The sequence below is a fragment of the Mobula hypostoma genome, chromosome 26, assembly GCF_963921235.1.
Source record: "Mobula hypostoma chromosome 26, sMobHyp1.1, whole genome shotgun sequence".
NCBI lineage: Eukaryota > Metazoa > Chordata > Chondrichthyes > Myliobatiformes > Myliobatidae > Mobula > Mobula hypostoma.
This window is the reverse complement of record NC_086122.1, coordinates 22,357,790-22,385,475: the sequence shown is the minus strand read 5'-3', so window position 1 is coordinate 22,385,475 and position 27,686 is coordinate 22,357,790. Positions and strand designations below refer to the sequence as shown.

At 42.0% G+C, this 27,686-nt stretch overlaps 1 protein-coding gene across 12 annotated transcripts in view; it reads right to left on the bottom strand.

Annotated features, from left to right (window-relative positions):
• Positions 1-251: 251 nt before the first annotated feature.
• Positions 252-27,686, bottom strand: part of LOC134338201 (disks large-associated protein 2-like) — a 787,855-nt gene continuing 760,420 nt past the window's right edge. For all 12 annotated transcript variants that reach the window (XM_063033864.1, XM_063033863.1, XM_063033857.1 and 9 more), the window contains 5 exons: positions 26,981-27,075; positions 21,411-21,835; positions 19,353-19,444; positions 16,568-16,720; positions 252-12,093 (listed from right to left, as the gene is read on the bottom strand). In XM_063033864.1, the coding sequence (XP_062889934.1) occupies positions 11,875-12,093; positions 16,568-16,720; positions 19,353-19,444; positions 21,411-21,835; positions 26,981-27,075 (984 nt within the window). In that variant the 3' untranslated portion in view covers positions 252-11,874. The remainder of the gene's footprint in view (positions 12,094-16,567; positions 16,721-19,352; positions 19,445-21,410; positions 21,836-26,980; positions 27,076-27,686) is intronic.

Below are 27,686 nucleotides of genomic sequence, written 5' to 3'. Positions count from 1 at the left end.
GTTTCACCTATCACCTTGCATCATGTGCTTCTTTCCTCCCCTCCCCTCACCTTCTTACTCTGTCTTCTCCTCTACCCTTCCGGTCTTGATTAAGGTTCTCAGCTCGGAATGTCGACTGTTATCTCCTCTCCACAGATGCTGCCTGGCTTGCTGAGTTCCTCCAGCATTTTGTGTGTGCTGCTTTGGGGTGTAAGTGTTAGTTTTGCCGGTGATGACTACATCCCACAACTTAATTTGTGTCCCTGAAACTGAAACTGTAAGTAGAGCTGTGAAGTCTCTACGGACCATTGACTGTAACTGGAGATCAAGATGCGATTAGGTTAGATTTATTTGTCACACGTACATCGAGACATACAGCGAAATGCATTGTTTTGTGCCAACAACCAACACTGTTGAGATGTGCTGGGGGCAGCGCACAAGTGTCTCCATTCTTTCTCAGGCCCACAGCTCACTAACCCTAAACCCATGTACCTTTGGAATGTGGGTGGAAAGGGGAACACCCGGAGGAAGCCCATCTGGGGAAAACGAACAAACTTCTTTCGAACAGCGGTGCAAATTGCATGCCGAGCCTCCGGCTGCCGCTGTAAAGTGTGAGGGCGAACGTTAAGTCACAGCGCCACCCAAAGTAGTCATTGGCCTGTCAAAGCCATGGACTGACAGTCGTGCAGGCACCAGCCTTTACCTTGATAGTGAGTTGCTGTTAGTTATACCTTTACTTGCATTTGCAGGACACACCAAGATTTGGGGCGCACGAAGATTTGGAATGATAGAAGATGCAGGTTTAGCGTACGAGCAGTAAAAACAGTGTTGAAAATCAGCTGCAGAAGCTAATCCTCAACCAAGTCCTAGAGCGCTCAGTTAGCCTATTGGAAATTCCATCTACTGCGCCCGGAGACTACAAAGCAGCGGATGGGTGGCGAGGAATCTCCAGGCTTCTAATTACAATGTTCCCAGTCTTTCAAAGCCAGCTGCAGGGTCAGTAGCTCATCCTCAGCTGAAGTCAGGCGCACTAGGTATAGCGACTTATTTGAAGCCTCTGGTCTTTGAGCCTCCAGGCTATAGTTTTCTGCAAAGCCTGTTGTAGCAAAGTAACTTACTGGTGCTTGCACGCACTGTAATCATTTAAAGAGCTCCTTGCAAATGTGCTCACCAGGAGATATCCTAAACGTACGTTCAGCTTGGATGTTCTCCCAGCGGTACTGGAAATTTTCATAAACGTGGCAATGACATTCTGCTCCACTCTATTACTGACAGAGAATCCCAGAGATTCTGACAAATTCCTAAATTTGCTCACCCATTAAGTGTAGGTTCATTTCGTACATTAAGATTGAACATTCCTAGTTCTTCCGGTCCCAAATGGGATTCTGTGCAGAAAAATACAGGGACAGACATTATGTATGTAAATAGAAGAAGGATTCATTTATTATGCAGAACAACAGTGAACAAAATGAATAAGGACCACTGAAACAAATTACCTACAATGTTGCCCAGTGGCTTTATATGGTGAAAAGGAAAAGGAAAGAGCTTGCGTCTTATTGACCTGAGGGAATCCCAATGCACTTAACAGCTAATTAAGTACTTCAGAAACTGACTTTGTGAATACAGATGATTTCAACCAAAGCAAATAAATTTAAGTACGATATTCCTCTCTTTTGTTAACAATGAATTCATATAAATTAACATTTATATGGAATTTTTAAGAGATGAAAGACATCTTACAGCAATGTTTGAATTAAAATATCTCGGTATGAATGTTAAAAAAGCATCAGAATTAGCGTGCATTTTTGTCTAAAGAATTCTAATTAAGACGTAGTGATGTTCAACAAATAATAATGAGCTCCTGGGATAACCTGCATGGAATTTCTCATTTGGCAATTTTAGCAATTTTTGTTACAATTTTGCATTTATTTTCGTGACTCTGAACTCATTTTATTTCACCAATGAAACTTTTAAGTGTTTGGGAATCTGTTCACAGGGAGAGTTACAAGATACTCCATAGCAAATTCAATGATCCACTATGTCCCATCCACTCCTGCCCCACTAGCACGTTCAAATCATTTTGTATTGAGGTTTGTTAAACCATCCTTGCTACACAGAACGCAGTGTTCCAAAATATTTTTTAAAAAAACATTAGAAGGGGAAAATTACAGGCTGTTTACAATAAAAGTATCTTTTTCCCATGCCCTGGAAAAGATTGAGTAGCTCACATCCCAATAAGACAGCAATGTAAAGATATGCTCCAAAATCCAAGACTGAATTGTTGCTCAGATCAGGTCACAGCCATCAACAAATTATTCACTCTGTTCAATGACAAGAGACTTTTTTTTCTTCATTTTACCCCAAAACCTTTCCCTTTCTCTAGCTGGATCTTTTTGTACATAGAATACTGTGCAAAATTCCCATATATATGTAGCTCGGGAGTCTAAGACTGTTGCGCAGTACTGCAGTAATTTTATGTATTGCATTGTACTCTGCTGCAAAAAAAAATTCATGAGATATGTGAGCGATGATAAACCTGATTCTGATATGCATCTCTATTGTGGGCTGACAGTGGGAAGTGGGCAGGGAGAAGGGAATCATGGTTGGGAAAAGGGACATGGGAGGGAGTGGAAAGCACCAGAGAGACATTCTGTAATGATCAATAAACCAATTGTTGGGAATCAAACGATCTTGCCTGGTGGTTCAGGGGTGGGTGTCTCTGCACCCATCCTCCCCCACCCCCCCACCCATGGCACTCCTCTCAGCCACCTGCCCCACATCCCTCCCACGGCACTCCAACCTTCCACTTTAAACGTCCTTTGCTCCCGCCAGATTTACAAACTTGCTCTCTGCTCCAGTATCGCACAGAAGTCTTCGGCACCTTGACTATATATATATATGTGCCTAAGACTTTTGCATAGTACTGAACACCCTACTCATCTGTGTTTAATGCACACATAAGAATCCGATTAAGAACGACTCCTATTTTAACATTTAGTGTGTAAAACGCTATTTTGAAAATTTCACTTTTTAATAGCAGATTAAAACTGAATTCCAGCCACCAGATCTGAGCATAGTGTTCTTTTCATTTTTGTATGCAAACACTAAATAATCAGGCCCTTAAGCAGTTTGAGCGATTGCTTGTACCCATTGTTTAAACAATATTTGCGCAAATTCCTGAGCAAAAAGCACAGGTTAGTTGAGAGCATTTTTTTCTTGCTTGAAATCCCTATATATTCTAAGTGGAAACCGCAATTAAGAACCCAACACTGATGTAGTTACAACAATTACATAGAGCATATCTTTGTAAATCAGAAGTTAGCTAGAAGCAGGGAAGAGCTGGGCATCGGATTAATTTTTCTTAATCCAATGGAATTCAGTGTCAACAGTTTAATATCAGTCAACAGCTAGCTTTGAAATAAGGACAAAAAAGGAAAAAAAATTAAAGCAGCAATGAGTGAAAATGCATGTTTCTAGTTCATTGTATAATTCATCTGAAAGTAATTAAGTAGCTTAATGAATCAAAACTAAACAAATTTAAAATAATTCAAAATATCCAACTCTGAATGTAATGGCATAAGGCTTTATAATATGTCAACATACTGATATTCTAAATAATTCGGGGCCTTTTTATTAAAACTGATTCCAGCTTTTAAATAAATAAATGGTTTTGCACAAAAGAAGCTCACGTGGCCCAATAAGCTTGCGAGAGGCATTTAGTCATTCCCACCTCTTGCCCTCCTCTAAGTGCCCTGTAAAGATTTCTCTTCAAGTGTAGAACAGATCTGAACTACTGAGGAAGTTAACATTGAATGATCCTCCCTCAATACCCTTGAGGAAGTATTTGTTACCTTCGTGAACTGCAAACTTCCTTACGGTGCTCCATTAACACTGTTAAAGAGAATTCAAGAATTTAGTCCCAACCACAACGGAGGAATGGCAATGTGTTTCAAAGTCACATTGAAGTACAACTTTGAGGGGAATTTGCGGGTGGAAGCCAGCAGAGGTTTGCAGATTTGGGTGGTGATGTTAAAGAAGTCTTGGTGAGAAAGTTCAATGCATTCTGCTTTCATGATGCACCGTGATACTCGGGATGAATGGTTAGGGTGTCGTTAGGATACCAATCAAATAGACTGCTCTAGCCTGGATTGTTTTTGAATGGAAGTATTCTGTTAGACTCTTGATATGTTTTGTAGACAGATGAATGATTTTAGGGTGTCATTCACTAAAGAACACACATTATTTGATTCACTCTTGCAGCCAAGCAACTTATATTAACAGGAGCAGTTTAATTTCTGCTAACATTATTTAATGTCAAGCTGCTTACTCACTTCCCTCATGGGTTGTCACCACCTACCTCTTGTCTGTCATGTTTTCGATCTGCCACTCTCAGCTATTCCATGAATGCATTAGAGGATAGAGTGCTCCATTACAAGACATAGGAGCGGAATTAGGCCATCCAGCCTATCGAGTATGCTCCACTATTCCATCATGGCTGATTTATTATCCCTCTCAACCCAATTCTCCTCTCTTCTCTCCATAGCCTTTGATTCCCTGACTAACCAAGAACTTATAAATCCCTGCTTTAAAAATAACCAATCACTTGGCCTCCATCGATGAATGTGACAATGAATTCCACAGATCCACTACCTTCTGGCGAAAGAAATTCCTCCTCATCTCTGTTCTAAATGGATGTCCCTCCATTTTAAGGCTGTGTCCTTTGTTCCTAGACTCCCCCACCATAGGAAACATCCTCTCCACATCCACTCTATCTAGGCCTTTCAATATTTGATAGATTTCAATGACATTCACCACCTCCCGCCCCGGCTGGTTCCTCTAAACTCCAGCGAGTACAGGCCCAAATCATGAATAGAAACAAAGACTGTACACTGTTCACTTGGAAACCCAAACTGAGCTTCAGTGAGCCGGTTACTGCTGAACATGTGCTACCACCAATGCTACAGTCAACGTCTCTGCCTTTGTTAATGATTTTGAATCAACTGATCAACTATAATGGATCTGTCCTTTCTTTGTGAATCTAATGTTCTGGATAATATTTCCCTTTATTGGACAAATAACAGGTCTGTAACTGTACTGGAAGAGAGGGATTGGTGACTTACAAGCTCAAGTCTTTAGCACTACATCTGGGAGATTATTAGGGTTTATCGCTTTGAGCATACTGAACAGACTAGGACTTTCATCTTTATGGTGTGATTGGAATTGGCTGAAGACTGTGACCAGGAGGGTGCTGAAATTGATTAGCCTGTCAGCATCTTGGGCTAAAGTTGATTGCACCCACTTCAACCCTGCTGTTCAGCTATACTAGAACTCCCTCTTCCAGTTGGCTATTTTGGTGCTCACCGTTGATCATGGCTAGACGTATCTGGATTGCCGTTTTAGTTTAATCTGTCGGTTATGGGCTCACTTAACTCCATATGCTGCATGCCACCTTCACTGCTTAGTGGGCCTATAGCATGCAGCACGCATGCCCAAACTAAAACCTTAGTTTTCCGTTTACGTCATGCTGCTCTTGGAATGCTTCTGTTTACTCTTGTCACATCAGTGTCCTGGCTTTGATAGTAATGACAGAGTGAAGAGTACCATGAACCAAACATAGTGCATTCTAGATATTTTCACCCACTAGCTTAGATCTGAATCTATTCTATTTGCTATGATGACAACAGCAGATTTAAAAAAATGCAGAGTGTTGTTAGTGTGACGACAGGGCAAACACTGTGCTGTGGTCACCAACCAATGCTGCGTGGGCAAATATATCTGCAACAGAAGGATCGGTGAGAGCAATTCAATTCTCTCACTGTTTGCCACATGCCCATCCTGGCCTTCGTCTTTTAGGATCTGGCGAGTTTGATTATTGGTGAAGCTACTCAGACAATCTTAATGACAGCTACTCAGACCAAGCCCTTCCTCACCTACCCACCTGCTGTAGATTCTGCAGCCTTCAGAAGTGTTCTTGTCAGGAGTATTCAGCTTGGAGGGGTACTGATTCTTCAGCTGAAGGGCAGCAGTTGGTGGCATTCAGCAGACACCTTCCTTGCCCATGTATGATGATGGAAACAGTACAATACTAGTGTTAACGGCTACTGCTACATTAAAACCTTTACATTAGATATCATCACATTCTGCCTACTGTAATATTCAGGAAATCTTTGAGAACTTCACCACCTGACAGGCTACTATATTATATTATGGACTGGAACCTGGATTTTTTTATGGAGCAAAAAGCTAAGAACAGAATTTAAATTTGGTAAGATTATTTCTCTCAAAGTGCATTTCCAAGCCAATGCCAATGGCAACAGTGATTATAGTAAACAGAAAAAAATGGATTAGATGCAATACATTGTTTAAACACTCAGTTCCACAAAACTGTTTTCTATTCTAGCTTGAGTTTATGCAATGGGAGCACAAAGATCTGTCAGTCAACAAAAATTAAAATGGCAACTCCAGATGTGCTTTATACAATGCAGATATACTAGGTGACATAGCTTGGCAAAGTCTGGGGAAACCCTTTAACAATATTTTGAAGAGATTCCCTTAGGTCCTGTCATGCTATGCAGTAGTTTGGCAGTGTACAGAGCAAAATGAAAAGTGATTGGGCCCAACAAGCTCATTCCTTTCTTAAAGTTCAAATACAATACTTTGATAAACATTCATCGCAGATCCTACGCAGATGATCTGACTTCTTTTTTTGTTAACTTCAATATAGAGTACCCAACTTGATGCTTAAGTCTCTTTGCAATTGACTGGCTGCCAAATTTTAGAATGCCAATCAAATTTGGAGCCTATGGTATTACTGGTGTAGACATGAAACAGAACTCACAATTCCTAAACAAAAATACTGCAGATGCTAGAAATCTGATAGAAAATCAAACAATCCTGGAAACATAAAGGAGGTCAGGTCACACCTGTAGCAGCAGAAGCAGAGTTAAAGTTTTCGATCAGCAACCTTTCATTAGAACGTCATGATACAGCATCTGAAACCTTGGAATGGAAGCTCACTAAATGTGCGATGCATGGTCATTGAACTCTGCTTCTGAAACTTGGTTCCATCGAAGTCCCAGAGGGCTTCGATATGGCACAGTGGCACGGCCAGTGAAACTGCTTTACAGTCCCAGCTCTTTAATCCAGTGCTGTCTATGTGGAATTTGCATGTTTTCCATGACTGCATGGGATTACTCTCATTTGTTCCCACATCCCAAAGACGTGCAGATTGATAGATTATTGGCGACTGTAATTTGCCCCTGGAATAACAGAACCCAGGGAATGTTAATGGGAATGTAAGGAGAATAAAATGGTATTAATGTAAATGATGGTTGATTGTTAGATTGTCTGGATTTGATATTCTGTAACAATCAGGATAGAATTTTGAGTACAGGAGTTGTTGAGCCTTCAGGAGCAAGCGATCACAACATTGTTAGACGCTACCAAAACATTTTGAGACTATCAGTAAAAAACAAAACCATTAAAATGAATTTTTCAAAAAGGCAAAGTTTGTGCAGATTTGGCAAAGACTTCAGAAGGTAAACTGGAAGGAACTGCTTGACGTTGAGTCAGTTGAGGAACAATGGGGTGGATTGAAAAAGCTAATAACTGCAGTGCAGGAAATGTTTATACCCAAGGTCGGGACAAGCAATAAAAACAATAGATCAATGACATTGATGAATAAAGATATACATAAACATTATTGAAGAAAGGACATCTATATAAGGAATACAGAGAATATAGTAATACTGTTAACTCTAGGGCATATGAAAATATGAGCTATATTCAAGAGCAAAGTTCAGATTGCCAAAAGGCAGGTTGAGAAGGATATTGCAGATCATGCTAAGATTGACCCCAAGAGATTCTTTTTCTTTACTTTAGTTGTAAAAGTAAAGCCAAGGAGGAAGTTAAGTGCCTTAGGAATAATAGTGGGGTGATAAATTATGCAGAGGAGGACATAGCAGATACTCTTAACCCATATTTTGCTGAAGTATTCACCCGTGAAGATGTTAGCAATATGCCAGTTAAGTGTAGAGAAAAAAAAGTTGGTTCAAGTGATTTAGAGATGTTAGAAAATGAGGTCCTGCTTTAGCTGAAAAGGCTGAAAGTTAATAAATCTCCAGGGCCAGACGACATATATTGAAGGGTACTTAAAGAGGTCTGCGATTATATATACAAACCCCTAATGTGTGTTTTTCAACAGTCATTGAGGACTGGTGAAATCCCGAAAGACTGGAAATGAGTTAACATGTCCCAGTGTATAAGAAGGGTGACGGCACTGACCCTGGTAACTATAGACCAGTAAGCTTAATATGTATCGTAGGTAAGATAATGGAAACACTAATAAAGAATGAGATGTAAAAGCAGCTGATAAACAGAAAGACAGCATAGGTTCAGAAAGCAGAAAGCATCTTTTACTAATATGCTGGAGTTCTATGAAGAGGCAACTGAAATTTTTGATAACAATAGAGTGCTTGCTATCATTTACTTGGACTTTCAGAAGACTTTTGACACCGTAACCCACAAGAGGTTAATAATCAAATTACAGGAGGTAGGTATTCAGGGTAAGGTGTACAAATGGGTGCAGAATTGGATCAAAAAACAGAAAGCAACAAATTATCATGAGTGGATCATTTTCAGGTCTAGAAGATGTTAAAAGTGAGGTTCTGCAGGGATCAGTTTTGGGGCCACTACTGTTTTTATTTTATGTTAATGGTTTGGATAGGCACATAACAAATAAACTAGTAAAGTTTGCAAATGACAGAAAATTAGGGGGACGGGCTGATAGAGTTAGATCTGAACAAAATCCAGATGTGGGCAGATAAATGGCAGATGTAATTTAATATAAGTAAATGTAAAATATTACATATAGGAAGCAGAAATATTACATATAAGTATACAATGGGGGGGGGGGTCTTGAGTTAGAAAGTGCACTGTGTGAGAAGAATTTGGTGTCCTGGTAGACTATCAACATCTAGACAATGCACAGAAGTGAATAGGAAGGCTAATAGAACATTGGGTTATAGAATGTGCTTGGTGGAGTTCAAGTCCAGAGATGTTCTCCCTAACCCGTATAATGCGCTTGTGAGGCCACACTTTGAGTACGGTGTACAAATTTGGTCTCCGTATTTTGTGAGGGATGTGAAGGCACTGGAGAGAGTTCAGAGAAGGGTATGAGCTGCAAAGAAAGATGGAAAGAATTAAATCTTTTTAGGCTAAGTATACATAGAATGAGAGGAGACATGATAGAAGTGTTCAAAATCATTAAGGGAATAAGTAAGGTGGATGCCAGCTGCTATTTTAAAATTAGTCCACCAATGAGGACATGGGGCCATCGGAGGAGACTGGTTATATTGAGATTTCAGACCAATGCCAGGAAGCATTTCTTTACACAGCAAGTTGTGGACACATGGAGCAAACTACCTAGTTGTGTAGTTGAGAGCAGTACCTTACAGACTTCCAAATCTAAACTCGATAGTTATTTCAACACACAATGTGAATCGGAATTTGACAAGCTTTGCTGGGCAGAATGGATTGTTCCTGTCAAAAACATTCTAGTGTTGTAATGTTAGCATGGACTCAGTGGGCCCAAGGGCTTCTTTCCGTGCTGTATGACACTATGACTTCATGAATCTAATTTCAGAGGCAGAGTTAAAGGTGATATGTTACACATTTAGCCCATTCAGTAGGGTCAAATCTCTACCCCTTAAACTCTGGTTTGCACACCACAAGTACTACTTGCCCCACTGAGTATTTCCAGTGCATTCTGTTTATAAATCTTTTATTAAGCAGTGTTGATCGGAACTAATTTATAACATATGCAGGTACATTGGTTGTACCCTATTATATAGTACAAAATCTGCAGGAGGGTCCTTCAGAGCTACCTATACAGTGAATGTACGTGAAGAACCACTGATGATTCTCTACCAGCAGAAAAGTTTATATATAGAAGGCAGTTGTCAACACTACTAGCCTCAAGTCGCTTGTCAGCTTCAGATGTACAGATATAAAACTCAGAGAAGAATTAGCCGAAGGTTTCCAATACAGACAAGGATTGCACTGTTCTCTGAAAGATTTTAATATAAATCGGTTTTGTCAGTAAGAATAGTTGCCCAGTCATTATCACCAGGCAGAATATCACCTATTCAAAACTGCAGCGGTCTCGGCAATTAGGACCTCTATGATCCTTCTGCTGGCTGCTCCTCCTGTGATTCCCTTCACAGGAACTGTGTTTACATTGCATTAGGGACCCTGCTAATCATGCTGTTTAATATCATATGCCACTTGGTAGTGTGAAATTTCAAAACGATGTGCATTCATTCCTTTGAAATTTAGCCCAAATGACTTTGGCCATTATGCGGCCAACTGCATATACACACTTTTCTCAATCAATGCATCCCAGCATATCAGAATTACCTTAACATGCAAATACAACCACTTCACATTTCGTCCAGGTGCAAACGGGCTTAATAGTTGTCCCCATGAATAAATAGTCACAACAGCAGTCTGGACACATTGGCTGTAAAATTCAATCCATTCTCCCTATTTCTAACATGTTCCATTGCTTTCATTACAGCTTTTGGGGCCTTCTTTTCCCTCTTTATATTACAGCTCTTAGCATTACCTCTACAGTCTGAATTCTTAAGGGCCATTGCCTCGGGTAGATCAGATATCACCAGAAAATTTGGGGATGGTAATATATTTTTTTAAAATTACATTTTTCTGTATAATATTGTGCTCAAGTGAGATCTAACAGTGTTGCAGAGGGAACATGTTCCCTCTGTGTTCTCACCCGCTGTCAGTACCGATCTCTCCCAGGCCAAATATACCCACAGGCAGATGGACAGCAAAGCTTCCTCTACATTGTCCCAACAACAGGAGTTTATGGGGCCTCTGAAGCGCTAGTCCTTGGCCCTGGCATTATATTGCTTTCCACATTAGCTCAGCCTACCAATTCAGCAGCAGTGAGCGCCAAGGTATGGGCAAGGTTTTGTGCTGTGGACTCATGCTTACTGAGAACTACGTTCAGACTATCCCTCGGGGCCATGAACAGAGAGACAGAGAAGAACTGTCTACGCTTGGCAACTCTGTCACCTGCTCATGTATGTTCTACCACCAGTCACATTTAAAAGAAAACAGTGTTACTGAGGTGAACCCTGTCCATTTGAGCTAGATTCAGACCCAGGTCACAAAAGTAAAAGGCTAATTTTTCCATCAATCATGCCACCCAGTCCTCGAATGAAAACCTTTACTTGGATGAACAACTAGGAGTTACTGAGTTGTAGAATAACTGAACTCAGCACTTCCCAAACCATTTCGTCTGAAAATTTGGATTTTGGTTATTGGACTTTTCACAGTTTTGTGTGTAAGTATGACATCTCTTTTTAAAAAAAACCTAATCCCCAAGACAAATTCAGCTACAGTCAAAATGCCTTTATGAGATGTATCACATTAAGAATACACCTCTGGCAAGTCCCAGAATGGAAAGTTAATTACACTGAAGGTGAGTGACGAAACTTCACCAGGTGTTATGTCCTGGTGAAGTGTAATTTCCTGTTGAAACAAAAGTTTTAAAAAAATGAACGTGGGATGTTTACAACATCATGCTTCCTGGGTGTGCCCCAAACTTACTTTGTAATTTTTCTTTATGCTCAGATGCATTAGAAAGAACATGTGCACAAAATATATTAGACTGCAGCTTCATTTAAAAACTGAAAATATAATTGGTCCACCGCGACAACATAAAGGAACACAAGAGGAATGTTAATGCTTGCTAGATCTGAGACCAGACAGCAGGATTCAAATTATGCCCATAGTCTGGTTTCATCTTCCCTTGAGTATGAGAAGTGAAGTTGAAGTTAAAGACAGGCTCCTTCCAAATGGCGGCGTGTGATTTCAAAGCCTGGTTTGAGCCTCGGGGATGTAGATCTCGATGCTATCCGCACTCTCCGTGGCAGAGTTTTGCCGATATGAAGCTGCTCTCTTGGCAGCCATGAGCCGTTTCCTTGCTTCTTGCCGCTGTCTGTCGGCAAGTTCCAATGACTTCTCCCGTGCCTGCGATAACCTTCCCTTCGGTGGTTTCTTTGGTATAGGAGGGGGCATCTTCAGTTCATCCTATCAACAAAAAGATTTTGAATAATGAATTACATTAATACAATCTCCACTCTGAGTTTTTAATCAACTTGAGTTCACCAGCTGTGGTTCCTGACCCTCCCTTCCCACCCACACAGTTAAAGACCAGTTAAATATGCATAGTGTGCAAAGATTGTTATGACCTGGGTTTATCAAAGGGCAGGTAATACACCCTGACTAAAAGAAAGAGCAATGAAGGCAATAGAAAATTCTTGCTACCAGAAGACAAAGGTGATGATTATTATTTCAGTGGCAGGTTCATCAGAGAGAAGCAAGGTGGCTTTCTGATAGACTTGATGTGGAGAAATCTTAGCTCCTGTCTAAACAAACCTTTTAGGACCTGCACTTCCGGAGTAAATGGAACTGGTGATATCTGTAGTAACCAACAGGAGATGATTTTGGTCCTGTCAGAGGTGAACAGGAGAATCTGTTGGGCCCAGTCAGCTTCCAATGCCAGATAACATGAGGCAGAAGCAACAGCCATGGGTGTCAATGGAAAGCACAGGAAGAGGCAAGCAGCATCACCATACACTTCCCATGCTGCAGGATAACATTATTTTTGGGTAGTATGTTCATTTTGGGTGGCGACACTTCTACCAAAGAGGTGCAAGATGCTTCTTCCCTCCGCTAGCCTGCAGGTCACCCTTGGGCAAGATGCAACACATGCTTAGCCCCCTCTGATCAAGGTCACTTGAAGCTATAGGAGCAGATGGGAGATAGTCATATGAGCAGCTGGTGCATATCACAAGCCCTGATTATGCGGCAACTGATGCCAGGTAGACAATCTCTGATGAGTATTGATAATGGCTGGGGTCATCCGTCTTGTAAGGACACCGGCCAGAAGAAGGCAAGGGAAAACCACTTCTGTAGGAAAAATTTCAAAGAACAATCATGGTCATGGAAAGACCATGATCGGTCACGTCATATGACATGGCACATAACAAACAAACAGATGACTAAGTTCATCACTAGTCACTCCAATATCTGGACATTAAATAGTACATTAGAGGAACAAGCCTTCAGCCCACAATATTGTGTCAAACTAATTAAATTAGTAACCATATACCCAACTAAACTAATCCCTTCTGCCTACACATATCTTTTCATTTTCTGCACATTCATGCTTAACCCATTGAGTTTGCTCCACTATTTCATCATGGCTGATCGATTTTCCCTCTCAGACCCAATTTCCTGCCTTCTCCCCGTATCCCTTCATGCCCCAACTAATCAAGAATCTATCAATCCATAGATTCTCCATTCTCCAGTTGAAGAAATTCCTCTTCATTTCCATTCTAAAAAGACGCCCCTCTATTCTGAAGCTGTCCCCTCTGGTCTTAGATTCCCCCACCATAGGAAACATCCTTGCCACATCCACTCTGTCGAAGGGTCTTCCAGCCAATTATCTTTATGATTAGCTGCAGAGATTCACAGCTGGGCATGTTGTAAACAATGGCTGCTTCCTTTATTGCCACATGATAGAACGATACACAGGTTCATGTGGAAAAGATGACAGTGTTGCTAAGAGGGAAAAGCAATTACAGAGCATTAAAACACAACACGAAAGGTGGAAATCACTGGAAGAGTTAGAACAAGTGTGCACACAGACATGAGTGTGATTGTGTGTTGGCATAGGTGTACAACATAATGAACCCGATGAATGAATACACCTCATATTTACATATTGTTAGATGATTTTTGGGGTAGGTGAGAACATTGACTCCATTTAACTCCTTATGGCTGATAAGTAGAGGAGTGCACAGGACAGGGGTTTTAATGATGATTAACATTATGTGCAGTGTTGTATGACATGGATGATCATGATCTTTCCATCTGGCTTTCTCTTCTTTTTCTTTTCTCTATCCATGACCACGATTGTTCTTGGCAATTTTTTCTACAGAAGTGGTTTGCCATTGCCTTCTGGGCTCTGGGCAGTGTCTCTACAAGATGGGTGACCCTAGCCATCATCAGTATGCTTCAGAGATTGTCTACCTGACGTCAGTGGTCGCATAACCAGGACTTGTGATGTGCACCAGCTGCTCATACGACCATCCACCACCTGCTCCCCGTGGCTTTATGTCATCCTGATCGAGGGGTCAAGCAGGTGCTACACCTTGCGCAAGGGTGACCTGCAGGCTAGCGGAGGGAAAGAGTGCCTTACGCCTCCTTCAGTCGAGGCGTATCTCCATCCTGCCATCTGTTAAGTGATGATAGGTTTGAAATAAGCGAGGAATCTGGCAGAGGAGAGGGGCAGGGTGATGAGGCTGAGGAATGAGAAGTGGGTGGAAAGAAGCTGGCATGGGGGTGGAAGGAGAAACTAAGTAGTTCTGGAGAAATGGGATGTTTTGTGGTCATCGTGGGGGGTGGCAGAAGAAGTGAGTGGTAAATGCACGAGAATAAGGGCTAGCGGGAAGGGGGAGGTGGTCTAAGTATTGGTGGAGACAAGTGTGAGCAAGCTAATGTGGGAGGAGAGTTAAGAGGCGGAGTGGGAGGAGGGGTTGGAGAGGTCGCAACAGGACAACATAACTGGGAGGAAGGGTAAGATCTGCAGAGGGAGTAGGGTGTAGTGGGGGGCGGGGGTCATTAAATCCCTTCGGTCTTGTGTTCATGTGCCGACTGTTCAAGATGCTACATTGCGCCGGTTTCTCGCACTGAACCGGTTTCCTGGGGCTTGCGAGCACAGATGACAGCGTCGAGGAAGACTGAAACATTGGGGTGAATGCGGAAGGGGAGCGAGTGTTCAGCGCCGTCTGCCAGCCTCCCGCCTCGCCGCTGCCGGACGAGGGTGTCTGTGTGCGACAGCTCTCTCGCTTTCTGCTCCCGGGAGGGGAGGCACCTGCGTCCGGGTGATCTCTCTCTCCTCCGCGATCCTGTCGGAGGATGACACCGAAGTTCTGGCGGTGCGATTTACGGATTGGACTATGGATGCCTTGGACACTTTCAGCTTTATGTTTTATATCCTGTGCTTTCGCCTGTTCTTTCTTGTTGCCGTTTGCCCGAGTTGGTTGTTTATTTTGCGTGAGGTGGGGGATGGGGGTTTGATGTTCTCATTGCTGTTTGCATGATTTGTTTTGTATGTGTAGTGGGGGGAGGGGATTGATATTCTTGTTGCTGCTTGTGTGATTTATTTGGGTGTTTTTGCGTGGCGGGTTTGGTTTTTGATGTTCTTTTTCCATCTGCCCATTTTTTTTTGCACCTGCGGAGGTTAATGCTTTTCTTTGAATGGCCTCCGTGGTTTTCTGTGCTGCATGGCTGCCTGGAGAAGACAAATCTGAGAGTTGTATACTTTGATAATAAATGTACCTTGAACCTTGATCTGATGAGAATGGTAAAGATGCCTTCTTAAAGTGAGAAGAAGGTCAAAATGCATTAAATGAAAGACACTGTTACCAAAACCCAGCCATCACCATTCTCTGTAAGCCCATCGGCACACAATGGCCACCCAAGTTGACTCCCAAATTATTTGATGTCCCTTTGGTTTAGAGTCAAAGAGTCATTGAACACTACAACTCAGAACTAGGCCCTTTGGCCCATCCAGTCTGTGCCAAACTATTAATCTACCTCACCCTATTGACCTGCAACCAGACCATAACCCTCCGTACCTCCCCCATCCCATTAAATGCTGGCATTGAACCCGATTCTGTCACTGCTGTTGGCAGCTCACTCTTTACTCTCCGAGTGAAGGAGGTTAAATAATTCGCCTTTCACCCTTAACCTACCACCGTTGCCATGGTGATCTATTCCTGCATTATGACCTACACACACCCTTCATTCCTCCATCATTGGACTCCTTCTTGTCCCTCATTCCCTCTTCTCTGTCAACAGTTACCATTCATGAAAGGTAAAAAAAGGTGCTTCCGTCTGCATTCCATTTCTGGCTACTTCAAACAATCTGCTGGCTCCATCCTCAAAGTCTTGCTCCTCAGAAGTAATGCTGATTCCCCCATGCAACTATCTCTAAATTTCTCTACTCTCCTCCTGGACTCTTGCCTTACCAACAACAACAGGCGCGAAAAGCTGTGACAAACACGACTGATCTTCCTGATATTCTACCATACAGGCAGATATTTCTATCAAACATTGTTGGCAATTTCTGTTTAAAAAGTTTTGAAACTTTTTCCTCATTTTGTGATATTATTAGCGAGAGAAATTGCCTTATGTGGTAGAATTTTATGTCTAAGTAATGGATTATGTGCCTAGAATATCCTATAAGAAATTTATGTTCTTTTTCATTTTGCGTGCTATGCATCATTATCTCTCATACTTGCAATAAAGAATTTATGCAAACTTTAATCAAAATCTGCCCTGAAACCCTGATGTGAATTTAGTAAGTACATGTTGGATTTTATTTTCTTATTGTGGCTTGAAAACTCCTCAAAAGCACGTGTCCATATTAAAATTCAGTAAGCCTAATCAGCATGAGCAGATGGGAGACTTTCCCAGCACGCACAAGACTTACCTTTCTATCTGAAGGTTCCAGCAGTTTCCAGTTATTGGCCTTTATCTGCAAAAGCTCATCAAATTTCAATGTCACATCCTCGACAGACAGTTGTAAGAGGTCCCAGAACCCTGCGAGGTCCTGGGAGGTTGGCAAAGGGAAAGCATTCGGGTCCTGAGAACACAGAAGAAGCAAAAGAGAAAATGATCAAAAGCTTGTAGGTAGAAACACTGATGTTTGAGTGTCCCAGCAGCAATAGATGTTTTAGATGCAACATCTTTTAGATGTATTTACATGAAGGTGGCGTCCAAGAGGACCACAACCTCATCGTAGGATTTGGAGACTTGGGTGCCTTAATGACCCGGAGAGTTATGTTGACTGGAGTCAGGGACTTGTGCTTTGACTCTTGGTAGGGTCACCCATGTCAAACCGGTCAAAGGGGCAGGAGCCTGACTAAGAGTGGCCCGGGTTTGGGGGTTCAGCTCAAGGCTACCAACTCTGACTGGTCAGAAAACAATTGTTAAGGAAAAGGCTATACAGACAGGGATGGAGGACTTTTGTTGCTGCCCTCAATGGCAGCGGCGTAACAGGCAGTAAGTACATGAAGGTGGAAACGAGACGCCTGGGGCTGTGAGGATAGACAAGGATATGGGATTTAACAAAAAAGAAAACCTTACTTTAACATATGTAAACGCCCGAAGGCAATGATTCAGCATGTACGGTAAAGACAAATATGGGTTCTACTGTGTCTGAGGTGAGCTGGTGAGTGTACGGACAGCGGAGTCGGGCACCTAGTAGGTTGCAGCCTGGCAGTTCCTGGAACCTGGGTTCAGTCCTAACCCCTGGTGCTGATCAGTGTGGAGTTTGTATTTTCTCATTGCTCCTCCCACATCTCAATGACATTTGGATTGGTCGATTTAATGGCTATTGCAAACTGCTCCTCGTTTGTAGAGTGAGAAAATCTGGCTGGGGGATGGGTTAGGGGTTGACTGAAATAAAAAAAACAGGATGAGTATCGATGGCTGCCAGTCAGTCAGTGTGAACTTGTTTGGCCATCGTCCCTGTTTCAATGCTGTAGGGTTCTGTAACTCACACTGCCATGGAATATCACAGAGATTGATCCTCACCACCCAGCTCACGCTCTTTTCTCACTGCTGCCATCAGGTAGAAGGTACAAGAGCCTCAGGACTCACAGCACCAGGTTCAAGAGCAGTTACTACCCTACAACCATCACGCTCTTGAATAAAAGGGGATAACTACGCTCATTTGCCCATCATTGGGATGTTCCTGCAACCAATGATCTCACTTTAAGGACTCTTTATCTCATGCTCTTGTTATTTATTGCTATTTATTATATTTGCATTTACACAGTTTATTCTCTTCTGCACTCTACTAGATTTTTCATTGATCTTGTCATAGTTACAATTTTATAGGTTTGTTGAGTATGCTTGCAGGAAAATGAATCTCGCGATTGTATATGGTAACATACATGTACTCTAATTGTAAAATTTACCTTAAACTTTGAGGGAAATCAGTAGGAAAAGGAACGGGGGTGATTGTACAGCAATTCCTGCTGGGATCAGCGCTATCTAGCACTGGATACAGGTGTATTCAAGTGGCACTGCTTTATGGTTGAGCTGAGCCAATGAGAGCATGGATATATGAGTTAATGTGTACGATGTTATTCTCAAGCATCTGAATGCGCATTATCTGTTCACAGGAGGAACCAAACCTTATGGCAGTGTCTCAGAGGCTTCACTGGTGTCACCGTACCACTAGGTGGAGCTGTCCACAGCCAGTGGACTGGTCCCAGGTGGCAGAACTTGCGACTTATCCCAGAAAATCACTGATGATTCTATATCCCACAAGACCTTTCTACACCCTCGAAATATTTCTGATGCTCACACACTTCCAAAACAGTTTAAGTTTTTTCCAAGAATTATTTAATTTGGTATCATGAAATAAAAAGTTTAAAAAGCAATACATTTATCTAAATACACAGTTCATTTAATTTCAAATATTTGTTATTTAAAATGAATTGGAGGAAGACAACAAACTTAGATTCACTTATCTCTTCGATGTGTCGACGAAGGTCGACAGTTGTAATTCTGGTGTAAAGCCGAGAGGCCAGATATTAATCACTCTGGTTATGAGTTTCGGCATCAGTATGCGTTTCAGAATCACCTCAACAGAATGAGGAACTAGCTCTGCAGACAGAAAGCTACGGGCAAAAATGGAGCCTCTGGAACATGGCGTTTGTCTTTGCAATAAATGCCTTAACTGTTGCTCATTGTTCAGGGCAGAGGGCAGGTTTGAAGTCCGATTGGTGTTGACATGTGCATTGTAACCAACTAGCTTGGTGAAGTCAGTAGAAAGCCACATACTCTCACACCTGGATGTTCAAACTCCCGCAACATTAAATCAAAGCAAAGTGTCTCCTTGAGGACTTAAAAAGACCATAAGACCATAGAAGCAGAATTAGGCCATTCAGCCTATCGAATCTGCTCCACCATTCCATCATGGCTGATTTATTATCCCTCTCAACTCCATTCTCCTGCCTTTTCCTTTAACCTTTGACAGCCTTACTAATCAAGAAGCCATTAACCTAATCTTTAAACTTTAAAACAAAATTCATTTGACATGTTGAAACAAAGATACATGGTAGTTAACTTCTTTGAAATGTGTTTCAGAGATGACAGGAAGGGTCACTCTTTGGAAGAACAACTGAAAAACAGAATTCAAGATCAATTTCCCTTCCCTCTCAAAGCAAATAGAGGCACCCCATCCCTTCCCCCCTGCAATTTACCATATTCTGCTGGCAAAGTCGATAAAACTGCTGGAACTTCTGTGACATGAGAAGCTGGGCGCTGCCCACTGCACTGCGGATCTTTTCAAGCACTAAAACACAAGGGAATGGTGTGTTAGATTCTAAATACAATCGGTGCACCAGAAAACAGTGAATGATTGATGATTGTTCATAAACGAATTAGCTATTTAGACTTCTCCCTAAACTAAATTATTCTCCATCGCCGAGAGAGAGAGAAAGAAAGAGAGAGAGAGAGAGAGAGAGAGATAGATCAGACAGTTGACTCTTAGACTTCTACCAAGGTCTCCTTTGTGTAGCATTAGGAGTCATGTCACACAGCTCTGCAGTTACATGAACAGAGGGGAGCAATGTTGAATAATAATCTTGCCAGTTGTCTCAATGAGTTGTTGGGGATAGAGAATAAGAGGTAGCTTGGCAGTAATGGAGTGAATTGTCGAGATCTAAGAACAGACCAAAGTCAACACCTGATGAGACATCTGATCAGATTCTCTTTGCAGCAACTTGGAACATATTGTTGAAAAGGTAAAGGCAGTCGATTCAATAGCAGTCATTGGAAATAAATTGGATATAAACTAGAAAGCACAATCATGGGGAAAAAGTAGGAAAGAGAATTTCAAAGCTACTTTGGTTGGACAATGTAAGCAGAATGGGCTCCATGCTTCTTGATTCTGTGGTGTCTGATTCTACAGTAAAAATTGAAGTTGAATGTTAATACCAACATGAACATCACAAATTCGCATTCTCTTTTTTTTATTAGCTTTGGATAATTCCAGGAATATAATAAAATGGTTAAATTCTTCACCAGTTGCTCACACATGCTCACAATACTCCTTTCATTAACATAAAATGTATAGGTTCTCTGATGTCTTTGTTGATTTTAGTAAAGAGAACAGCTGAAACATTTAAAAAAGACTCGAGTCTCTTATGTTTGACTCTTGATCTGTGAGCAATCGGCTGACATAGCTCGGGGAGACAATTGAGCTCACTGTAGAAAGAGATCAAAGTCTTTGGTACTGATCATCAGTTATCCAGATGAGAGGACAATATTGACAGACCCTTCAGTCAAGCAGCCTATCAGTGTTCCACCCAAGACTTACACATGAACTTTGGTCTTTGTATATCATGATTAAGTGACGCAATGATCACAAAACAATATGGGAGAGCATGTTCCTTCAGTAGAAACGGAAGGGGAGAGTAGAAAATGTTATATTAAATTTATCAGCCCAATGTACAAGAATACTCTACTTACTCGACCAAATTATCACAATGACTTCTATATTGATAATTTAATCTTCACCAACAATCAGAGAAAGAAGATTGCGTACACTCAAAACGTTCCCCAGGCTCACAGGATGAGTCCCCAATATTTTTGGGAAACTTTATCATACAGCCTGGATTAGCATTTCTGTCTGGTCATTTGGATCAAAGTTGCCATCAAGAAGCTCTAGTGGTTAAATTTCAGTGTGAGTTTGACCCTTGTAATTTTTTTTGTCAGACACTCACGAAATCACAAAGTTTTAGCCATGCTGTTAGGCAGAAAGGAGAGCAGCAGGCTACAAGGATAAACAACTGTAAACAATCCCTTTGTACCTCCTAGTGAAAGCCCATAAAGTCATCTGGTCAGATGCCAGAAAATGATTGCTTGCTGAAATCGATTGTCATCAGATGATGTACAACAATGAGAGTCAGAAAAATAACTGGACAGATTTATGTGGAAATGCCAGAAAATATTGTGAAATTACTTCATACATTTCTAAACCCAATAAAAATAGCAGCAGTATGAAATTCAGAAAAGGTTAGCACCCAAATTTATGACAGTGCTTGGGAAAAGACCCCCTCCCCTTTCAATATGTGATGCTTTGTGCACCCTCACCCTGCCCAAAACCACGAGATGTTGTGTAGGTGGGAGGCAGCAAAGGAGCACGTAATAAGAACGGGGTTACGTTGGGAAAGAACCATTTCGACTCATAAGGCAAGTGATCATTAACATAACACATTTCGTAGTAACGGTCATCTGAACATGTGAAATGGACTTACCCTCTTCAGGCAAGTCATTCTCCTCAGCTTCCCTCTCCATCTGCTGACACCAGCCTTCCAGTCGCTCTACCTCGGCTTGCAGGAGCTTGATGAACCAGTCACCGTCTCTGTGGCACGGAGACACTCTTCCTGGGTCTGGGTGGTTGTGAACGCTGGATTCTCCCCAGTGGTCCTGGCGCTGGGCGTCGGCACTGTCATACCGCATCCGGTAGTCATCCCTGTACGCCCACTGTCCTTGCGTGTGAACAGTTCTGAATGACGTGTACTCATTTGACTGCTCGGGCTCCGAGGAATGTCGCTCGAACGGCTGGCTGAACTGGAAGCCCTTGTCCTCTGTGCTCACACACACCCCAGGGATGCCTTCCAATTCAAGATCAGCCTGAACACTTGTTGTCACACTGTTCGAACGCTTAAACCGGGCATGCCTGAAATGAAGGAAAAACCGATGAAGCAGCTGGTAAAGCACAATCTCTCACTGGCATCTTCTCACCTGCTTATACTATCCTCTTTTCCAAAGGCACTACTGCCCGACATATTAGGTTACAGCCTTGAAGACACAGACAGGCTTTGCTCCCAGGCTTTAGGCAACTGTCTTGTCCTTATTAGTGAGATGAGACCATGAAAGATCAGGACTGATCTTCCAACCACAGAGCACTGAGGTCCTATTTACACTTGCATAAGGGCAGGCCACTTTGCTCAGCTGCCTGACACTAGGTTTCCAACACACTCTATCCCACTAGGCCAGAGGTCCCCAACCTGGGATCATCGGACCTCTCAGTTAATAGTAGGGATCCATGGCATTCAAAAAAAGGCTGAGAACCCCTGCTCGAGGCTAAAGGAAGGCACAATGGTTTTACTGCTGCTCAAAACCATCCCGACCCATACACAACTGACTTAGACTGCTGCTAAAGTTTGAAATTTGTCTCTTTTTCTAGGTGGAGGCAGAGACAAGGAAGGACAGGGGAGATTGTGGAGAAGGAAGGAAAGAGGGAAGATGAAGATGGAAGTCCGTACTGAATGGCCTGTAGCTGTAACCCATAAACAGCAGGGCTACGACGTGTTGATCAATTACTGAGAAGTAATACCGACTGATTACAGTTTGTAGTCTCTGATGAATCTACCTACCCTGAATTATAGTTTATCTTGGTGCCTTTTATAAGCTGTGTTCACATATTGTTTAAAATAGTAACTCTTAAAAGCAAAGGAAGAAAATTTTAAAAATACAGAAGTAACACCAACTTATCAACACTCTTTTGAAAGTTAATGCACACTAAATCGACTGCTTTAACTAATTCTTCAATTTATCAGGCAACATTTAACTTTTAAAACTCTGAATGAATGGTTGTACTGCTTGTTCTTGCCAACAAAACCCATGCCTCAAGACATGTCATTCAGGGATTTGGGCGATATGTTTTTTGTTTTGTGTGATTGTATATTTACTTGCTATCTTATATGTGCTATATGTGCCTTGTGCTGTGTATGACTGTTGGAGTGGTGTTTTGTATTTTGGTCCAGAAGGAACACTGTTTCGTTTGGTGGTATTAATGTATGGTTGAATGATACTTGAATTGGAATTAAACCATACTTTTCTAGTTGATTATTAAATTTACCTCACAAGGTTGGTAATGCTCTGGTCTCCCTGGAAGCTTCTGACATGAGATGAACATGGTTGAACTGGATAAAATGCATCAAAATCTTTTGTCCTGTAGCACAGGTTTCATCATTAATAATGTTAGAAAAATAGGCTATTGAATTCACTGTCTAGAACAAGGGTTTCCAACCCGAGGTCATGGAGAAATGCAGGAGTGGAGGAATGGAGGGTGAACAACGGGAAATTAAACTAAAGTTGAAAATAAATGTTATTCTCAAAGTACATATATGTCTCTATATACAACCCTGAGATTCATTTTCTTGCTGGTTTACTCAATAATAACTATAACAGAATCAATGTAAAACTGCCCAACTAGGAAGTTCAACCAGAGTGCAGAAGACAACAAACTGCGCAAATACTAAAAGAAGGGGAACGTCGACTCAGACCTTGAGAGGCCTGCGTGGGGCACCACTCCTCGCACAGACACTAGAACAATATGTGGTTAAGTGCCTTGCTCAAGGGCACAAACAGGCTGCCACAGCTGAGGCTCGAACTAGCGACCTTCAGATCACTAGACGAATGCCTTAACCACTTGGCCACGTGCTAAAAGAAGAAATCATAATAATAAATAAACAAACAATAAATATTGAGAACATGAGATGAAGAGCCCTTGAAAGTGAGTTCACTGTCTGTGGGAACACTTCAATGATGGGGCAAGTGAAGTTGAGAGAAGTTATCCCCTTTGGTTCAAGAGCCTGATGGTTGAGGGGTAGTAATTGTTCCTGAACTTGGTGGTGTGAGCCCTGAGGCTCTTGTATTTTCTTTCTAATGGTAGCAGCGAGAAGAGAGCACCCCCACCACCAGGCAACAAAGATCTGACTGTGGCTGGAACAAATACTGACAGAGTATTGGAGGAGAAAGTAAGCAGGTGGAAGGAAGGCAAGCTTTTCAGCTGACCATCCTGACAAGAGTGCGGGTTTGGGGTGTGGGCAAGATCACTGAGGTGTACACTCCAGCAGCACAAGTGAATGCAGAAATGATACGATTTTGCTGACATTTAACTGAGAGGAGATCCTGCTTGTCCACAACTTCACACTGGACAGGCAGCTGGAGAAACTGATCATGCCTGTAGGCATGCAGAAACAGACGGAGGAGATGATGCTGAGCACTGGCCATTTACGTGTAAAAATGGAAATTTATTTCCAAATTTTTCCTCCATCTGGGATGAAAGATTAGGTTGATGATTTTCTTCTGGAATATTTTGCCATCAGCAGCACAATGTAGACCCTGACTGAGCGTTGAGCAACCGTGCTTGTGGAGATTTGAAGAATGCAATCGATTTATCCTCAGCACGGATGGTTTATTTCACAGCTGGACCTAAAAATGGTTTGCTGAGGGAAGACAGTAATTATCTAGTAAATGCAGCTTTGGGAACTGGACTTCTGCTAGACCCAGCCAAGTTCCATCCTGGTTCCTTTGGCGAATTACCTCTGGGTGAAAGAAGCATTGAATGCTATGGATGGATCAGTAGGTTGGTAGGTGAGCTGACCTACTTCACTTTAACACCACTGTATCCATGAATTGAAAATATTAACACTGGTCCTTGTTACATACACCTGTTAGGGTGCATTCTCCATTTACCTTATGAGGTAACCGTAGCCTTCATCCAGGAGCAGATGTCATCAGGTGGTTCCTAATCTTCACCGAGTGTTTCAACCCTTAACCACAACACTCTCCAGTTGGTGGGCCGGCAGTGGTGGCCAAATCACTGCCCGTCTGCTCCTGGCTTCCAGCTCCTCTCCTCTCGCCTACTGCAAATCCAACAAGAAGCTTGTTCTGCCTCTTCCACCGTCCTACAAGCTGCTTGTTTTTTGCTCCTTTCGTCCAGGCCCAGATCTGACAACAACTGCCATGCTGATTTGGCTGGGAAACCTCTGCAGCCCATCTCCACAGGGAACAACCATGCCTGCCATCCCTTGTCTTTACACTCCTGCAGTAAGGGCTGGTACTTCAAGGCCTTTCTCTCGTGGGCCTCTTCCCATCCCTCCTCCCACGGCAGTCAGCTCAACCAGAATTATTTTCTTGTGTTCTGCTGACAACAACTACTAGAGTATCATTCTATCTGCTCAGAAGGTCAAATATTCCCTCTTTGAACTGTGTCTATCAATGCTGTGATCTGCAAGGTTTAATTATAATGGTTCACTATTACCCCCCATTTCCTAATGAATAAAAGCATTACTGAAGCACATCGATTGCCTTAGAGTACTGAAGCGCATTTGGACTTTCATGAGCAATTTTAGAGCCCCACATCTAAGACGTGATGGCATTGAAGATGAGGTTCACAAGAATGATCCTGAGAATGAAAGCATTAACATACGAGGAGCGTTTGATGCTGCTGAAGTGTAGAAGAACGAGAGCGGATCTCATGGAAACCTATCGAATATTGAAAGGCCTAGATAGAGTGACGGTGGAAAGGATGTTTCCAGTAGTGGGTGGATTTAGGACCAGAGGGCACAGCCTCAGGATACAAGGAAGTCCATTTGGAGCAGAGATGAGGAGGAATTTCTTTAGCCAGAGGGTGGCGAAACATTGCCACAGAAGCCAAGTCATTGGGTATATTTAAAGCAGAGGCTGATAGGTTGTTGATTGAGGATGTCAAAGGTTATGGGAAGAAGGCAAGAGAATGGGGTTTAGAAGGATAATATATCAACCATGACTGAATGGCAGAGCAGACTTAATAGGCTCAATGGCCTAATTCTGCTCTTATGTCTTATTGTCTGATCAAGCTGGAAGCACATTCTGTATTGGATAAGTTGGTGTTAGCCTGGTTATCGATATAGGATTGCAGGTGGGCACTGCAGTTTGCTTCAGCATCCTGAGTTAGGCAGTGGAAAAATCAGCCGCTGTATCTGGCTGCTAGCCACTGATTCACAATGGCCTCTGCACATACATAACCACTGGGTGAGGAGAAGATCGAGTTTGGCTGTAACAGGCTGCCAGCACTTGCTGTCTTGCTCACAGTGCAATGAAGGGGTGCGCATTATCCTGGAACTGGAAGCTGACATCTGTGGAAGCATGTACCACGATACACGCGCCATCACCCTCAGAAGAAACAGTGGAAAACTGATTAGCCATCTGGAACAGGAATAAAACAAGTCTCTGAGCTGGAATGAGGTTCCAGTGACCATCATTATTACCATCGCAAATCATTCTTCAATAGCAAAAGCACTTTTCTGACCCTGCAGTCCTAAGAGGGACTCCTGAAAGGATTCTGAGTAACAAGTTGAACTTACAGTAAAATAACACCCGGTACGCCTTTGAATGTGAGATTGATGAAGTCACCAAAAGATCTTTGTGTGGAAGTATTTGCCACAATGACCCAACATACTGCAGGGTTGCAGCGTGCTATCATCAAATAGAAAAGTCAATAGTTGCCCATCAACTATCACTGAGAAGGTTCAATGCTGCATAATAATTTCTGTTGCGGTATCTTACACTCAGGACACTCCAGTCTGATGCAGAAGGTAGGATTTATGAAACTGAATTACAAGTATATTTTCACCCTGCACCTTGCACTTGACAGATTAGAAACAGTTTCAACAATAACTCTTGGAAATTATTAAAATATATAATTGCAGGGTTACGGAAAAAAAGCAAGGAAGTTGGGACTAACTCGAAACTATTTTAATAGACCAGATTGTTTTGTTCCTTGATGTTTGAACCTCTGGATCCACAAGGGATAAAATAAATGACTATCTAATGACACAAACACGAGGAAATCTGCAGCTGCTGGAAATTCAACAACACACACAAAAAATGCTGGTGGAACGCAGCAGGCCAAATAGCATCTATAGGAAGAGGTACAGTCGACCCAAAACTTCGACTGTACCTCTTCCTATAGATGCTGTCTGGCCTGCTGTGTTCCACCAGCATTTTTGTGTGTGTGTAACTATTTAATGAATTAAAATTGCTGGCTTACCGTTTATTATCTTCAACCTGCACCCCAATAGAATGGAATTCTCGAAGGCCTTTACTGTCTGTGTCGGAATCAGTCATAGTCTCTGAACTATCCACCTGGTGCAGTGAAACAAAATGAGATCTTGTTATAGGCACTGAACAAGAAACAGATTTATCAGGCATGACTAAATAGAAAAAATAAAGAACATTCGAAACATTGGATTTTACAGAATATCACAGATTGCCTTCACATACATAACAGAGATAGAACCACGTTATGCAGAAATGTACCTTTTTGCATGAGAAAATAATTTGCATTTAAAAAGAAATGGCATTGGCTTTTCAGTGGAATATCAGCCATTGAGTTGCCTGATGTCAGGAGCCAGGCAGATAATACTTTAAGAGTATGTACCTTAATCCATTACATTCAAAATGCCATTCTAAGCTTCAATTAGATCCTACTAGCAATAGTTCAGTACTAGAGAGAACTTGATCCATAGGGGGAGAGCCCAATCATTCAAATGAATGCTGAAATTTCTTGTGTATATTTAAAATGATTTTTCGATTGGTGGATCTGATTTTGAGAGATATGCTTTCACATTTATCTGAAAAGAATATTAGTGTACTGGTGATTGACTTCCTTCTTTATAACATAATCTTTCCAAAAGGCAACTGAGAAAGAGGCAATTGAGAAACTCCTTAAAGTGATCAACAACAACCCAGATAGC